The following is a 16,396-nucleotide window of genomic DNA, read 5'->3' as shown; positions in this document are numbered from 1 at the left end:
ATACCCCAAGGAGAGCTAAGGCTCTGGCCACCAGTAGCACCCCCAGGGAGACCGTTTGCAGATTTCCCTCCCCATCCCACAGGGACCCTCCACGAGAAGTCAAGACCTGGTATCCGCCTTGCATACTCAGGGACCTGGGGCGGCGGCCCCAGCTCAGCGCGGGTCTTTAGACCCAATTCTGCAGTTCTACCTGGTTTAGAAAGGAGATTTAAACTGAGCGAGGAGGGGCTGTACTAACCAGGCCCTAGGGGAGTAAGGGGTTAAATCTTCCGCCTTGGAGCTCGCTTGTCGCTTAGGCACCGCCTGAGCACACCGATTGGTCCAAGCCTTCCCTGTCCTAACCGCGGATTGGCCCCTTGGAGAGTGCTTAAGGTCCTTATCCCGGCCCCGCCTCCCGAGCCTCAGAGGCCTCCAGCCCCAGTTCCTGGACCGGCAGGCACTTGGCAGCCGGCAGGCCATGGGGTTGTCGGAAGGTTCGGGGTGAGTGCAGGGAGTGGCCCCGGTTCCCCGTGCGCGTGTGTCCAGGAGCCGCCGCGTGGTCCCGGTGCGGGCGCCGGCTTGGGTTAGCTCCAAAGCGGTACCGCCAAGTCTGGAACAGGCATCTTCCGCCTGCAGCCCCTCTGTTTTGCCGCTTTGCGGATTTTCTGCAGGCAGCTAAGGGACGGGGGCGGGGACTGGTGCGACCCTCGCCCCTGAGGACTGTGCGGGAAGCCACTCGAACGCCGCCCGCGAGCTGGCCTCGGGCCGCGGGAGGCGGGTGAGTGTGGAGGAGACCCGGCCCAGGAGATGCACCGATGGGCACATCTGGGCGGGAGGTCGCTGCACGGAGTCCATAGCGGTGTCCTGAACCCACCTAGCTGTACAACTGATCCCGGACACGGGGACTCTGGCTAGAAGGGCTGCGGTGCCCTCCCAGAGGGAGGGGCCGATGATCTAGGCCCCGCCCTCCAAGCTCGCGCCCCGATGGGTGGTGGGGAGCCCTTTAAGAAGACCTGAGTGACTCACGGAGGAGGGACAAGGGGGCTCAAAGATCTCTGTGTGACTGCTGTGCCAAGAGTCTCTGAAGATCTTTGCACGCACTCCACTCCCTTCTCCAACCGCGATATCCAGCTTAGAGACTCTTCCCAGGCGAGTTCCTACCCCTCGGGTGGGATCCTACCCCTAAGTCAGAGCTCACAGATCAGAACTTTGCTGAAAATTTTCCTAGCAGGGGAGAGTTTCCCCTCAGGGAAGACTCCTGCGCAGCGGAGATCTATTCTCAGGTGAAAGCTTTCACCCATTCCAGGTGGGATCCTCCAGCAGGTAAGAGCTTCCCGTAGGCGAGAGTACCCTCCACCAGAACTTTCCTGGTAGGTGAAAACTCCCCACTGAGAAAAGCGTGAGCTTCTCCTGATAAGAATTCCCTCCCCTCCCGATCTCCTATTCCCTGGGGAGATCCACCGCTGGCTTCAGGTGGGAGCCTTGGTAGATAAGAGATTCTCCTAAGAGAGAACATACCTGGCTGGTGAAAACTTTCCTGTCAGACAAGAGCTTTCCCCAACGTGACATCTCACCTGGGAACAGGGGTTCTTGATGCAGGGGCGGGGCGGGGGGGGGGTGTCTCCCCACACCGAGTGGGAGCTTGCCTTTCCAGGTGAGACCCCTTTCTCCAGGTGAGAACCATTCCCTGGCTTTCTGAGATTAAGCCTGAGCTTGTCCACAACTGGGACCCCAGGGCTGGAGGACCAGAGGCAATCTTAGCCTCAGCACTTTCCTTCCCTTAGAGGGGAGCCCTTCTAAAGAGGAGCCTGTCTGGAGAGCTGAACCCCTGGTTGCTGGATCCCTTCCTTTTAAAAAAAAATTCATGTCTTTATTTTATTTTGAGAGAGAGACACACACACAGAGTGAGCAGGGGAGGGACAGAGAGAGAGGGAGACGCAGAATCCGAAGCAGGCTGCAGGCTCCAAGCTGTCAGCACAGAGCCCGACGTGGGGCTCGAACCCATGGACGTGAGATCATGACCTGAGCTGAAGTCGGACACCCAACCGACTGAGCCACCCAGGCGCCCCTGGATCACTTCCTTGTGTGTGCTCTCAGACGGCCAGCACTGAGCTCATGGAGTAGTCGGATGAGGACTCAGAGGCTGGACAGGGATTGGCTGGGGAACGGGCTGGGGGGCACAGTCAGCCTGGAACCTGGACCTGGTAGAACGCTCACAGCTGGGCAGCCGTCCCGGGGTTGGGGGTATGGATTGTACTCAACTTAATGTGTTTTTGTAGGGGACTTTGGCCCAGTGAGAGGCTTTTCCCAGACAAAGTTCAGGGATTGCCGCCGGCTGGGTGTGGGGCCAGCTGGGAGCTGGACCTACCTAGATCTTGAGGTGACTCTCTGACCCCAAGTGGAAGTGTGAGGGAGGTTGGACCGGGGTGACACGCACTATGACTGGTGTTGCCACCCCAGTCAGAGGGACACAGAGGCCCTGCTGCCTGTGACGCAAGCCATGGAGCTGAGGAAGCGAAACTACTATGTGGAACGACCACTGCTGAATCAGGAACAGCTGGAGGAGCTCGGGTGCTTGACCACAGGGACGGGGACCCTCGAGTGGCGAACCTGGTTTCGGTAAGGCTGCGGGTGGGGCTGGGAGCACTGACAGAACTTAGGTAGCCCGTGTTTCCAATACCTTCCATTGTGTCCTCAGATGCTCCTACACTCGAGCTCGAGCCCTTCTGTTCCAACACCTCCCAGTTTTGGCCTGGCTACCTCGGTATCCCGTGCGTGACTGGCTCCTGGGTGACCTGCTGGCTGGTCTGAGTGTGGCCATTATGCAGCTGCCACAGGGTGAGCCATACCTGACCCAGAGGCTGTACCCTCAGTCTTTGGGGGGTGATCTGCAGCCCTTCAAGGCCCCGGCCCGGAAGCCCTGTGGTCTTGGGTCCACCCAGCACCCACCCCCATCTGAAGCTTTGAGCCCTGCCCCTGGAGCTATGGCCCATGACCTAGGGCTGGGATTCCCTCACCCTTTTCAAGGCCCTGGCCTCCAAGCCTTTATTGCCACCATTTCACCTCCAGGCCTGGCCTATGCCCTCCTGGCTGGACTGCCCCCCGTGTTTGGCCTCTACAGCTCTTTCTATCCTGTGTTTATCTATTTCCTGTTTGGCACTTCCCGGCACATCTCTGTGGGTGAGTGGAGCCAGGCTCAGCCTTGCGGGAGGATGTCCATGTTCCCCCTTGGAGGACAGGCTGAGGGAGGGATGAGCGGAGGAAGGGAACAGCATTGGTGCTGGGCCGATGGGAGACTGGCCCAAGGTCATTCCCAGGCAGGACTAGGCCTCTGACTGTGGGGCCACAGATTCAGAATAGCTCCTGGCTCCAGGAGGGTGTGGGTGAGGCATCGCAAGGAGCCCAGAACTTGGCAGAGGCCTGACCAGCCTGAGGCAGGCCGTCCCTCTTTCCCCATTTCACCTTCCACAAGAGGAATGATTCTGAGCCCACGGACATGGGTGGAGGAGGGCAGATGAGGCAGGGCCAACAGTTCTAGCGCCCCTCAAGAGCCCCTGAGCTCGGCGTTCATACATGACCACCCGCATTGCCTCTGTGTCGTAGTCTGAAGATACTTGTCTAGAACTGAGTATCTCCTAGCCTCTCCCTTAAGGACAGGGCTCCAGGTTAGGGCAGTGCCCTCTCCCCTTCAGATCGTCTCTGACCTGACCCTGCAGGCACCTTTGCTGTCATGTCTGTAATGGTGGGCAGTGTGACAGAATCCCTGGCCCCAGACAAGGACTTCCTGCAGGCTGAGAACGCCACAGTCAATGAGGAGGCCAGAGACGCCGTCCGGGTGCAGCTGGCCACCACACTCAGTGTCCTGGTCGGCCTCTTCCAGGTGCAGAGCAGTCAGGAGTATGTGTTTCCCACCCCTACCACTGCCAACCCCATTCCCGCCCTCACCTGCCAGTTCCCCGAGTCTGATCATCACTGCCCCCCTCCTCACTCTTGCTGTTCACTCATCCCCCTTGGATTCTGCCTGCCCTGGGCTGTGCTCTAGCCATCCTGAGGCCCCTTGGCTCCCCTGACTGTCCCTGGCCAACCCACAGGTGGGACTGGGCCTGGTCCACTTTGGCTTCGTGGTCACCTACCTGTCAGAGCCTCTGGTCCGCGGCTATACCACAGCTGCATCTGTGCAGGTCTTCGTCTCGCAGCTCAAGTATGTGTTTGGCCTTCAACTGAGCAGCCGCTCTGGGCCGCTGTCCCTCATCTATGTGAGTGAGGGTGGGAGGAGGGATGGGTGGGGTGTGCCCCACCATCTCGAGTGCTGGCTGTGACCCTGCCTCCCCTCAGACAGTGCTGGAGGTCTGCCAGAAGCTGCCCCAGAGCGTGGTTGGCACCGTGGTCACCGCATTGGTGGCAGGGGTGGTGCTGGTGCTGGTGAAACTGCTGAATGACAAACTGCAGCGCTATCTGCCCCTGCCGATCCCTGGGGAACTGCTCACGGTTTGGATTCTTCCTGGCAGGAGGGAAGGGCGAGGGAGGCTATGTCCCTTCCAGCAGATACCCTCGGGGATTTAAAGACCAGCCAGAGTGGGCACCAGGGAGAGTTCCTGGAGACTGGGTGGGACCACAGCAGGAAGGTCCCATGTTGGTGCCTTCCAGTCCCCAAACAGTATCCTACCCCCGCTGTCCACTTCTCCCCACCTCCTGAAGGCTTTGCTCCAGGCCCCCTTCTTCCCTGTCAAAGTAGCTTCTCCATCCCTGACTCTGTCCTCTCCCCCCAGCTCATCGGGGCCACAGGCATCTCCTATGGCGTAGGCCTGAAGCACAGATTTGGGGTGGATGTCGTGGGCGACATTCCTGCAGGGTGAGCTCTGGCCCCTGTCGGGTCAGGGAGGGGTGGGTGGCCAGGGCCAGCACCCTCCTTTGGCCTCACGATGTCCCTTGCAGGCTGGTGCCCCCAGTGGCCCCCAAACCCCAGCTGTTTGCCAGTCTCGTGGGCTTTGCCTTCACCATCGCTGTGGTTGGTTTTGCCATTGCCATCTCACTGGGGAAGATCTTCGCCCTGAGACACGGCTACCGGGTGGACAGCAACCAGGTCTGAGGGCAGCTGGGTAAACAGAGAGCTCAGGGCCTGGGGTGTGGCGGTGGAGCTGTGTGTGGTGTAGCAGGTGGGACACAGAGAAACAGCAAACAGAGAAACAGCAAATAGATGTGCTGGGGCCATCTGAGGGTGGAGGAGCAGGGCGTGTGGGACAGTAGCCAAGTCTGGGGGCTGTTGAATGAGAATGGAGGTTGGGGATGCCTAGGCCTAGATATAGGGGCATGGTGCCCAGGCACTACACACCCGCACTTCCCTCCACCAGGAGCTGGTGGCTCTCGGCCTCAGTAACCTCATCGGGGGCATCTTCCAGTGCTTCCCCGTGAGCTGCTCCATGTCGCGCAGCCTGGTACAGGAGGGCGCCGGGGGCAACACACAGGTAGGCTTCGGGTGCAGGTGTGCACCTGTGCACGTGCACACCCCTCTGGCTGGCCAGTACCCCCTCCTCCCTCCACCCCTACTCCCTCACCCTCCACCCCTATTCCCTCACCCTCCACCCTGCCCCCCTGTTCACTCCCACCCTACAGGTGGCTGGGGCCGTCTCCTCCCTCTTCATCCTCATTATCATCCTCAAACTTGGGGAGCTCTTCCGAGACCTGCCCAAGGTGAGCCTCCTCCTCCCTACAGCCAGGCTTGGGGGACCTGGCCAGGCCAGGAGCTCAGATCAGTGAGATCTTGGGTGAGGGGCAGGGACACAGGGTCATGCCCTGTTTTTCAAGGTTGAGCTCTTTGGGGTGGGATTTGGAGTCAAGGATCAGGGGTTGGAACCCTTCGGAGTGAGATCCAAGTCGTTCGGTTCAGGGGGTGTGGGGGAGGTGGTGGCTAGTGTCATGCAGGGCTCATGCCCAGGTGGTCAGGGTTGTCAGTATCTGGGCACCTCTCAGCAGTCCCTGGTGACACTCCCCTCATGCAGGCAGTCCTGGCAGCTGCCATTATCGTGAACCTGAAGGGCATGATGAAGCAGTTCACTGACATATGTTCCCTCTGGAAGGCAAATCGAGAAGATCTGGTGAGAAGTCTGTGAGGCGAGGAGTGGGGGGGGGTGTGACCTGCAGCAGGGCCCCCTCTAGAGCCTGTTGACCGCTGCCCTTCTGCTTTTAGCTCATCTGGCTGGTGACCTTTGTGGCCACCATCCTCCTGAACCTGGACCTCGGTCTGGCCGTTGCAGTGGTCTTCTCCCTGCTGCTCGTGGTATTCCGTACACAGCTGTGAGTCTCCCCTATGGGCACCCCCCAGTCCCAGCTAGTGAGGGAGTGAAGCCCACACTGGCTCCCCACTGCTTTCCTGCATCTCAGGGGTCACCCAGCCTCCCTTGTACCCCCTCACTGCCCCCTTCTCACACAATCTCCTTCACAGGCCCCACTACTCTGTCTTGGGGCAGGTACCAGACACGGATATTTACCTAGATGTGGCCGAGTACTCAGAGGTAGGTGGCAGGGGCTGAGCAGGAGGCCTAGGGGGTGGGACAGAGGCTGAATGGGCCTTTGTTAGTCCTGTCTGCACCTTGCAAAGACCATGGGGACTGAGGGTGCTTTGGTCCTTGGAGCTTCAATGGAGGAGTTCGAGTCTGTCACCCCTACTCAGAGCTAAGAAGGGGCAGAGGAGGAGTGGACAGAGCGGGCATGGGAGCCTGAAGAGGGGTCTGTCTTATCCTGTAGAGCAGTTCTGGGGCAGGAATGCTGGTGGGGCAGGAGCCTGGGGCACCAGGAGGTAGGGGGGCTATTTCTGATCTGATCAGTGGAGCTCCTACATCTCTATTATTCGTTACCTCCTGAGAAGTTTAATGTTTAATAGTACGGGCAATGGAATAAAACAAGCCCATTCCGACAGACTTGGAGTCTGAGTACAGTATAATCAGGCAGAGGGAGGGGAGGTCAGCAGGGGGAGCAGCTCAACTGGACGGAAAGGGAGGTGGGGGGCACATCATGCAGACCCAGGTGCTGAGCAGAGACCTGGACTGTGCCCTGGGTGGAATGGGAGCTGGGGAGGGTCTCTCAGTGTACATGCAGAAAACAGACCACAGGGTGGGGGGTGGAGACCTGAGAAGAGGCCTAAGAGCCTGGCCTGGGTATTAGCAGAAGGGAGGGGAGATGGGAAGGGAAGGTTCAGGGTGCCCTGGAGGAAGCTTTGACAGGCTTGGCTGAGGGTCTGGGTGGTGGGGGTGGGGGTAGGGAGCAGGACGAGGAGTTAAGTTTATATAGCCAAATGTGTAGCCCAAGGTCTGCTGGGAGGGCAGGGACTTGGTGGTGGGCCCTGGGCCATACAGGGGAGGAAAGCAGGAGAGCAAGATACAACCAGGAGAGTGGAAGGCTCAGCCACCCCCAACCTGACCCATCTCCAGGCCAGGGAGGTCCCAGGCGTGAAGATCTTCCGCTCCTCAGCCACCATGTACTTTGCTAATGCTGAGCTCTACAGCGACGCACTGAAGCAGAGGGTGAGGCCTGGGGTTCCCGGGGTGAGTGTCAGAGGGTCCTCACCTCCCCAGAATGTCTGCATCCCTTCTGATATTTCCCTCTAGTGCGGTGTGGACGTTGACCACCTCATCTCCCGGAAGAAGAAGCTGGTCAAGAAGCAGGAGCAAAAGCTGAAGCGACTGAAGAAGCTCCAGAAAAAGGCAGGGACCTCTCTGAGCCAGGGCCTCCTGGCCTCCTGACTTCTTAGCCTCATCTGTCCCTCTTTTCTCCCTGATGCCCCCTGGTAGGTCAGTGCTCTGGGTGGAGTTTTGTTTTCTCCCACGTCCCAAGACAGTGACAAGCGTGAACCACCACAGTCCTCTTCCAGTCTGGTTGTTCCTGGAGCTGGTCAGAACCCCACCGCCTTCAGCCTGGTGGCCCAGGGTCCCAAGCTTCAGTTCCTGGCCTGTTTACTTGCCCAAAGCCTGAGGGTGATACCAGCCTTGCCTGGCCTGGCTGTCATACGACAGCTGGGACAGCTCTTTATGGCCCCCCTCTTCCCCTGACCTAGACTGCCACCTCCAAGGGCACTTCTGTTTCCATTGAAGTCAATTCCAGTGCCAGAGACATGGAGAGCAACAACTTGGAGGACTCCAAGGCCGAGGGAGAGGGGCCAGCCATGAGCTGCGGAGATGGTGCCAGTGCATGTCCTGAGAGGAAAGCCATGGACCTACCAGCTGTGGGTTATAAGTGGTTGTGCCACTGGCAGGGTGGTGGGATGATGGACCAGATGCCCTATGGGGAGAGGTCTAGTGATCTGCCATAGATTCTGCTTGTGGCTCTCTCGTCTGCCATCTGAAGATCTAGAACTTGTAGAGTCCACAAGACCCCACAGTTTGTGCTCATGGGTAAAGGGGAGGGATTAGGAGTGTTGGGGGGGGAAATATGGGATCAAAAGGGATGCCAGGCTCAATTAGAGACCCAGATGGTTTGCCAGGGTGTCTGTGTGTGCACATGTGTCCCTGGCCCCCTTCCTGCTCCTCCCTAGCTGACTGATAGGCTACAGTTGCCCAGCACCCTCCCTTCTTAAGCGTCCCTAGTAAGCCTGGGCGCAGGAGGCAACGGAGCAGTATATGCGTCTGTATGTGCTCCCTGAGTCTGGGTATCCTCTCCTGTGTGTCCTCATGTGTCTCTCTTGCTTTTGCATACAAGAGACTCCCCATGTGTTGGTTCTCAAGTGTCCCCTGAATGTCCCAATACATGTGGGTATTTACGTATGTGCTCCCACATCTGACCCTGTGTGTCCTTGTACGTCTGTGTGCTCCTTGCCATCACTCGTTCATGGGCAGCCTTTGCAGTGTGTCTGGTTTGCCAGCAGGTGAGCACAGGGAATGAGCTAGAAGGTACAGCGGCCAGCGGTCAAGAAGGTGCTAAGGCCCCAGATGTGTCCAACCTGAAGGCCCTGGGCCTGCCTCAGCCGCACTTCCACAGCCTCGTCCTGGATCTGGGAGCCCTCTCCTTCGTGGACACTGTGTGCCTCAAGAGCCTGAAGAATGTGAGGGGCTGGGGGCACTCCTAAGAAGAGCCCTGGGCGAGGACAGTGGCCCCTCAAGCCTCCTGACCCCATAACTAGATCCAAGAGCCCTCTGAGCTCCCCCTCAAAACTCCCTTCCACCCCAGCCTCCCTCTTCAGAGCCCTGAGGCTCCCTCTGAGTCTAGCCCCCTTTTCTGCTGCAGATTTTCCGTGACTTCCGAGAGATCGAGGTGGAGGTGTACATGGCCGCCTGCCGCAGTACGTGGGGTGGGAACATGAGTGGTCTGGGAGGAGAGAGGGGCTCTTCCAGCCAAGGAGTTAAAGTTTCTGAAACTGGAAGTCAGGTGTCATGGGGGGGCAGGGGTCAAGGATCAAGAGTGACTGAGGGTTTAAATGTAGCCTCAGGCGTAGAGGTCAGGGATGAAATGGGTCAGCGCATTCTGGGGACTGGAGTTGGGGTTCCTGGTGGTTCCATGAGTCAGGGGAAACCTATTCCTTGCCTATAGGCCCTGTGGTTGCCCAGCTTGAGGCTGGGCACTTCTTCGATGCATCGATCACAAAACAGCACCTCTTTGCCTCTGTCCACGACGCTGTCCTCTTTGCCCTCCAGCACCCGAGATCCAGCCCTGCCAGCCCTGTTTTGGTGAGCTGGCCTCTGGCTCCCTGAGTGTTTTGTCTGTCTACTGCTTGTCCCTACCCTGACCCCTAGCTTCAGGAAGTCCACACTTCCTGGATGGCTCTGTCCCCGGTGGACCCGTTGCCTCCCGTTCCTGCCTTTAGCTGAAGCTGCTCCTGGGAGCAGGGGTTGCTGTCCTAGGGGAAGGGGCTGATGTGTGTTCTTTGGAAACTGACCAGAGCCTCCCCTGCTCTGCCTTCTCAGATGACCAAACTCTGACCATGCTGCCACCCTGCCTGAGATTGCTGACCTCTGAATGTTGTGACTTGTGAGAATCCGCCCCCCCCCAACCGCTGGGCTGCCTCCAGATGTCCTTCAGGAGTCCCCTTCATATAAACACACACAACTCAGGGATGGAGGTCCTGGGACTCCAAGTTCGGTGCTATTGGCCTGGGATGGGGCACTGGAGTCAGACTGGCACTGGCTGGGTTGGGGGAAGATGTATGATTTTACACCCAGAAATAAAGATTTATTTGTCTAACACCAGGCTCTGCTGTGCCTTGGTGGGGGCTTGGTGGGGTGGGCAGTGATCCACAGCCCTGGCTCCTGACTCTTCTCATGCCCCAAAGTGGGGACTGGAGTCAGAAGTTGGGGGGAAGGTTTGGGGAGGGCAGAGTCAGGTCAGACAGTAGACAGCCACCAGAGGAAAAGTTATGAGGCCCAGGTCCAGGGTGGAGGTACCCCAGGTTCAAGTTCAACCAGCTTCTTACAACCAGTTGGCACCTGTGTCTTCAGCTGGAAGATAGTTGGAATCAGAGTTGTTTCTCAGGAATGGTCCCAGTGAGGTGCAGCCCCTGGAGGGCATGAGTGAACCCCTGAGCGACCGGCTGGAGAAGCACAGTGTTCATAGGTGCTGCTGGTGTGTGTTTAGAAGAATATGCAGGATTGTCTTACTTGGGGAAATGCCTGTTTGCATCATATCACCTGGGCTCTGCAGGTCACGGTCAACCAAGAAGTATGTTCTGATTTCTACCATAAAATACCAGCGTCTGGGCATGTTCCCTAGTGGGCAGCAGTGGGCCTTTAGGCCAGCTGATTCTCTGAGTGACAGGAGTGGAGCAGGGCGGGTGTGTGCGTGGCTAGAATCTTTCTTGGCCTCGTGTCTCCTTGGCAGTGCAGCGAAATGATAATCATACCCACTTCGTGGGTTGCTCAGTGAACATTAAATGAGTCAGTGCCACAAAATGCTTACAGCAATGCTGGGCTCATGTCACCTGGTCAAAAGCACATGAACTCTACTGTCCCCCAGGTACTGACCAGGTGCTAAGCTCTGTGCTGGACAAGTGGACAGAGGCTGCCCCGTCCTTCAACTCACCTAGGCAGTCCTTGTCCAGCTGTTTTTATCGTGTTCTATATCGGCGCCCTGCTCTGTGTTCATGAGTCCTCTGCCCTGCCCCAGTGTCCAGAACCACAGCCCAGGAAGTCAGAGCTTTTTATCTACTTTGTCACACCATGTCCTGGCACCAGGAAAGGGGCCTGGCATGTGGTGTGCTTTGCAAATATTGGGTGAGTGAAGCTTATGTGCCCAAGTGGAGGGCAAGCCTCAAATGAGAAATTGCAGAGTTAGAACTTTTTTGAAAAAAAAACAGGGTCACACGACAGAGAAGGGACTGTGTTGCCCAGTATGCTCATGGAAGAGAAGCTAAGGGTGCAGGTGACACAGACTGAAACACCAGCCATTGGAAGTGGAGGACCGTGTCCTGGCATAGGGAACAGCACTTGATGGGAACACCAGGGAGGCCACAGCATGCAGGACCTCACAGACCAGCTGAGCCTTCAGGCTTTGTCCAGAGCCCGTGGGGGCCCCACAGTTTTGAGGGCTCACCTGCTGTGATTTGGACTGTGGGATAGGCTGGGCTTTGGGGACCAGCAAGCAGCTCAGTGCTGGACAGCAGCCTTAAGGACCATGAGGTGTTAGGATTTGGGGGACTGAATGTTAGGTGAGGAGGGAAGGAGGAGGCTAGGGGAAGGAGTTGTTCTTCAGTCCTGGGCTGGCTAAGAGATTGGCACCCAGGCCTCAGGCCTGCTGGCTTCCTCGACCCTGGGAGTCCCTCTGTGCCACCCTGCTGTATTTTCTGGCCAGGCTGCCCCTCAGGAAAGGCCATGGACTCAGCTGGAACCTGTTGCCTGCCCCTGGGGGAGGGGTGTTTGTCTGTTGCCAGGCGCCCAGGTTCCACCCAGGGACTTGGCACAGCCATGCTGCTCATGCCGTCCGTCCTACTACTGCTGCCCCTGCTGGTGATGCCAGCCCCCTCCCACGCCTGGTCACGGCCCCTGTGGTATCAGGTGGGGCTGGACCTACAGCCCTGGGGGTGTCATCCCAACACCCTGGAAGGCTGTGGGGGCAATCTGGGCTGTCCTGGCCACTGGATGGGCCTGGGGATGAACCGCATCTACCCTGTGGCTGGGGCCACACTCACCACCACCATGATGCTGATGGTCAGCCGTGCGGTGCTGCAGCGGTGGCGCGCTCAGGGTGCTAAGTCTGAGGTGAGCACAGCACTGCTCTGTTCCCTGCAGCCTCCTGCCTCCACTCAGACCCGGTGAGATCACGTCCTCCGCCCAATCCTCCCCCAGTCAACCCACCCCTGCCCCCCACCCCGCCCACTGCTCACACACTCTGGTCTCTATGTCTGTCCATACCCATCAACCCCTGACCACTCCCAGTACTTTGCCCCCATCTGTTCCCCCCACCCCTTAACATCCCCATTCTTCATCCAGCCCACTTGGCCCCCACGACCACCCGAACCCACAGGAGACCCTTGGTGACCCTCCACCACCATCTCCCTTCCTATGCCCTTCTCCCTGGCCCCGTCGCTGCCCCTCACCGCACCCCCATCCCATCCCTCTGCTCTCACTCTTGCCTCTCAGTCCTATCCTCGCATCCACAGGTGACCACTAGTCCCTCTGGACCCTGGAAACGGCGGCATCCGATCTCAGACCGCGCCCTGGTCATTGGGGTCCTGCACATGCTGGATGCCCTTCTGGCCCATATTGACAGCCACCTGCGGCGTATAACCACCAAACAGAAAACCCCAATAAAGGAATCTCCCACCCAGAGTGGGTGATCCAACATATGCCTTTCTTTGCTTAGTTGCCAGTAGGGGTGGGAACAGCCTGAGGCTCTGGGCCATATTCAGGCCTGTGTGTGTGTCCTCTCCAGGCTCGCCTAGACCCTGTGTCCCCTTTCTACTTTTGCAGCTAGCAGACTTGAGGCCTCCATGCCCAGGATGGGTGGGCAGGGGGGGCTGGCTCACGCTGCTCCATTGCTCCCACCAACAGACCCCTCTTCCTTAACGTCTCACTCACAAATACAGCTGCTCCTCAGGGGTCCCAGTGTGGTGGGACAAGACTTGACCATCAGGGAAGACTTGGCTGGTCCATGGAGGGCTGCCCATGAAGGTGACAACCTGGCTGGGTCAGTGAGGGCACCCAGTTGGGGATGAGGTGGGTGGGGAGGCGGAAGGTGAGCCTTGGCCACCTTCATCTTTATGGCAGCCTCAACCGTGCTCTGGCATTCGAGTGACCCTTGCTCTAAGGCCCCTGGAAGTGGAGTGAGAGCTGAACTTCACCCCCTCCTTCTCTTCCTTCTACTAAAGACAATCCAGGTTGAGTGGGTACTGAGGCCTGTGCACGTTTATCTGTTTTAGAAAAAGAATATAAAATTATGAATTCAAAAATAGAAATAAGTGCATTAAAATGAGGGAGAAAAGAGTGAGAGGTTACAAATGTTAAAAAGTTGACACTACAGGGCTGCCTGGGTGGCTTAATCTGTTAAGTGTCCAACTCTTGATCTCAGCTTCGGTCTTGATCTCAGGGTTGTGAGTTCAAGTCCCACTTTGGGCTCTGCACTGGGCATGAAGCCTACTTAAAAAAAAAAAAGTTGATGCTCCAACGCAAAATCCAGACCAATAATGTGTTTGTGGTGACTTCCTGCCACATCAATACTTATACCCCTATACTTTCTGGCCTGATGACTGACAACCTCTACATAGGATGAAGATTTTGTAGTACAGGGGGACATACCCTCTATACACAGAAAATCGATTAATTCAGTGTTCCTTCTAACATGGTTGATACTTGAAATTTGTGTTTTAATTATTGATAGTTTAAAAAATTCCTCCCCTAAACTGTTATTGATGATGTCACATAAGTGGTCTGGATGGTTTTCAAATCTGGAAAACCGTCATCAACTTGCTTTCATAGAGAATTTCCCAAAGGTGGGCTTCTGGCTCCACATGCATTTTAAAACTTGTTTGCTCTCTGTGGCCCACAATTTTTAGCACTGGGCCTTGTGGGGCAGGTTCTAAATGCAATAGGATCCTGCATATCTGTCCTGACCAGAAACTCTGGCCTGACAGGAGGTTCCTGGAGGCCTCACGTATCAGAACAGAAATGACAAGGTGAAAGCACTCCCGAGTGGAGCAACCACATTAGGTCCCTCTAAACCCCGACCAAGTGTGTCCCTGTGGTAGACTCGGAGGTGTGCCACGCCGGTCCCCCTTCAGGGAAGCCTGCTGCTGCCAGTCATCAAGAAGGGCTTGCCTCAGCTGCAGGTGGCCTCATCAAGTGAGGTTTTGCGCTTGGCACAACCCTTTCCCTCTCTCCCTCAGATGCTGATCTTGACTCCCTGATAAATGTCCTAATCTCCCTCTTGGGAGTCTGCCTTCCAGAGAATCCAACCTGGGACAATCCCCAATGCACCTTCCTCTTGGCTGAACCCCCTGAATGTTGTAACTTCTCCAGTATCTCCATAAGAGGTGAGGTAGGATGGAGGGATTGACTAGAAAAGGACAGAGGTTCTAACTAAATGCAGTTAGAATATCTTCATTTCACGAGTTTAAAAAAGACTTGCCTCTATGGACATACTGCTGGGGCTCCTCCCAAGACCTGGAAGAGAAGGGCACTGAAGCATGTGCCTGTTAGGAACACTTCTATATTCTACAAGATTCAGTGAGCACCTACCATTTGCTAGTCTATTGTGGATCAGGATCCACTGATGTACAGAACAGAACTGGCTCCTCTCTCACTCAGGTGGGAGGGTGGTGGTGGTGAAACCAACTCAATAAAAGCAGTAACTCTGCAGAGAGATGTGCTGGCCCAGTTGGGGGGTGGGGGCATGGAGCAAAGGTGGGCTGACTACTGACACCTGAAGAGTGAGGTGACTAAAGTAGGGGACAGTGCTCCAGTCAGGGTAACAGTCCCTTATGGAGGGTGTGGGGGTGGACCTTGGCCTGGTCTGGGAACTATAAGATGGTCAGTATTTCAGTGGAAAGAAGGAGCCCTAGAGAGTAGGAGGGAGCAGGCTGGGGACGGATCGGGTTTGGTACCTCCTAGTGAGGGTGTGGTGGGCAGAATAGCGGCCCCTCAAGATGTCCATGGAATCTGTGGACATGTTACAGTACATGGCAAAAAGAACATGGCAGATGGGATTAAGGTTAACAATCTTTCTGGATTATTTTGCTAGACCCAATGGAATCACATGAACCCTTAAAAGCGATGAAGAGAGCAGAAGAGTTGGTCAGATTTAAATTGTGAGAGGTACTTGATGCTCTGTTTCTGGTTTTGAAGATGGTGGAAGGGATCTTCCACCATCCAAAAGTCCAAGGAATTCAGGTGAGCTCTGGAAGCTGGGAATAACCCTCTGGCGTTAGCCAGTAAGAAAACAGGAAACAGACCTACAACTACTAGGATCTGAATCCTACCAACTACCCAACAAATTCTCTTAGAACCTCCAGAAAGGAACACAGCCCTGCTAATGCCTTGATTTCAGCTGAATAAGATACATGTTGGACTTTGAGCCTACAGAATTGTGAGATAATAAATTGGTGTTCTGAGGAATTGAGTATGAAGTCATTTGTTACAGTAGCAACAGAAAACTAATATAGATGTTGATATCAAGAGCAAGGTACTACTGTAACAAAGTCTAGAAACATGGAAATGGCTTTGGAATTGAGCTGTGAACAAAAGTTGGAAGAATGTCAAGAGCATAATGGGAAAAGCCAAGACAACCTTCAACCATTAGCAGCACTCTTGACGGAGAATGTGGTCAGCGAGGGTTCAGAGAGACATGAGGAACATGTTACTGGAAACCAGGAGGAAAGCTCAGTGGAGTTGTGTCCAGCAGTGGGGTGGAAAGCAGAACTTGTGAATGATGAAAGTGGACATTAAGTAGAGGAGATTTCCAAGAAAACTTGAAAACGCAGCTTCCACTCTTTTTGTTATTTATGGTAGAATGCAAGAGGAGGGAGAAAGATTGAAAGAAAAACTGTCCAAACAGGATCAGGACTTGATATTAGATTTCTCAGCCAACTGTCTGAAAAAACACTTTCCCCCAAATTATTGGAATTGATACAATTCTTTTTTTGTGATTAAAAAAAATTTAATGTTTTATTTTCTTTTTTGAGAGAGAGAGACAGAGTGTGAGCAGGGGAGTGGCAGAGAAAGAGGGAGACATAGAATCTAAAGTGGGCTCCAGGCTCTGAGCTATCAGCAAAGAGACCGATGCGGGGCTCGAAACCACAAATACGAGATCATAACCCGAGCCAAAGTCGATTCTCAATCGATTGAACTACCCAATCATCCCTATACAATTCTAATAAAATTAGGCTTTCCTTTTAGATGGACTATTCTTTCCATAAATCACGTAGAAGAGGGTGTGACATCACAAAGGATGGCAGAGTAGGACTCTCCAGGAATCCTTTCCTCCACCGAAATAATGATCAAGC

General features: G+C 55.7%; 2 protein-coding genes across 5 annotated transcripts; both read left to right on the top strand.

Annotated features, from left to right (window-relative positions):
- Nucleotides 1-415: 415 nt before the first annotated feature.
- On the top strand, nt 416-10,151 carry SLC26A6 (solute carrier family 26 member 6). 4 transcript variants are annotated; one of them, XM_029916138.1, is made up of 22 exons: nt 416-480; nt 1,208-1,302; nt 2,440-2,598; nt 2,678-2,817; nt 3,049-3,159; nt 3,696-3,859; nt 4,071-4,235; nt 4,315-4,467; nt 4,749-4,831; nt 4,915-5,062; nt 5,331-5,444; nt 5,593-5,670; nt 5,979-6,074; nt 6,167-6,273; nt 6,422-6,491; nt 7,407-7,499; nt 7,584-7,679; nt 8,030-8,197; nt 8,837-9,013; nt 9,196-9,250; nt 9,499-9,635; nt 9,873-10,151. In XM_029916138.1, the coding sequence occupies exons 3-22, from the start codon at nt 2,480-2,482 to the stop codon at nt 9,885-9,887; spliced, it is 2,289 nt and encodes a 762-aa protein (XP_029771998.1). In that variant the 5' UTR covers nt 416-480; nt 1,208-1,302; nt 2,440-2,479; the 3' UTR covers nt 9,888-10,151. The 4 variants fall into 4 exon arrangements, with proteins under 4 accessions (XP_029771998.1, XP_029771997.1, XP_029771999.1 ...); XM_029916139.1 differs by having other exon boundaries at nt 441-480; nt 1,211-1,302; XM_029916137.1 differs by lacking the exon at nt 1,208-1,302 and having other exon boundaries at nt 418-480.
- A 1,687-nt stretch (nt 10,152-11,838) lies between these two features.
- On the top strand, nt 11,839-12,741 carry TMEM89 (transmembrane protein 89). The gene is made up of 2 exons (XM_029919023.1): nt 11,839-12,158; nt 12,560-12,741. The coding sequence occupies exons 1-2, from the start codon at nt 11,865-11,867 to the stop codon at nt 12,734-12,736; spliced, it is 471 nt and encodes a 156-aa protein (XP_029774883.1). The 5' UTR covers nt 11,839-11,864; the 3' UTR covers nt 12,737-12,741.
- Nucleotides 12,742-16,396: the final 3,655 nt, after the last annotated feature.

Source organism: Suricata suricatta, chromosome 12 (genome assembly GCF_006229205.1).
Source record: "Suricata suricatta isolate VVHF042 chromosome 12, meerkat_22Aug2017_6uvM2_HiC, whole genome shotgun sequence".
Classification (NCBI taxonomy): domain Eukaryota; kingdom Metazoa; phylum Chordata; class Mammalia; order Carnivora; family Herpestidae; genus Suricata; species Suricata suricatta.
Note: the sequence above shows the minus strand (reverse complement) of the source record. Positions and strands in the feature narration are given on the sequence as shown.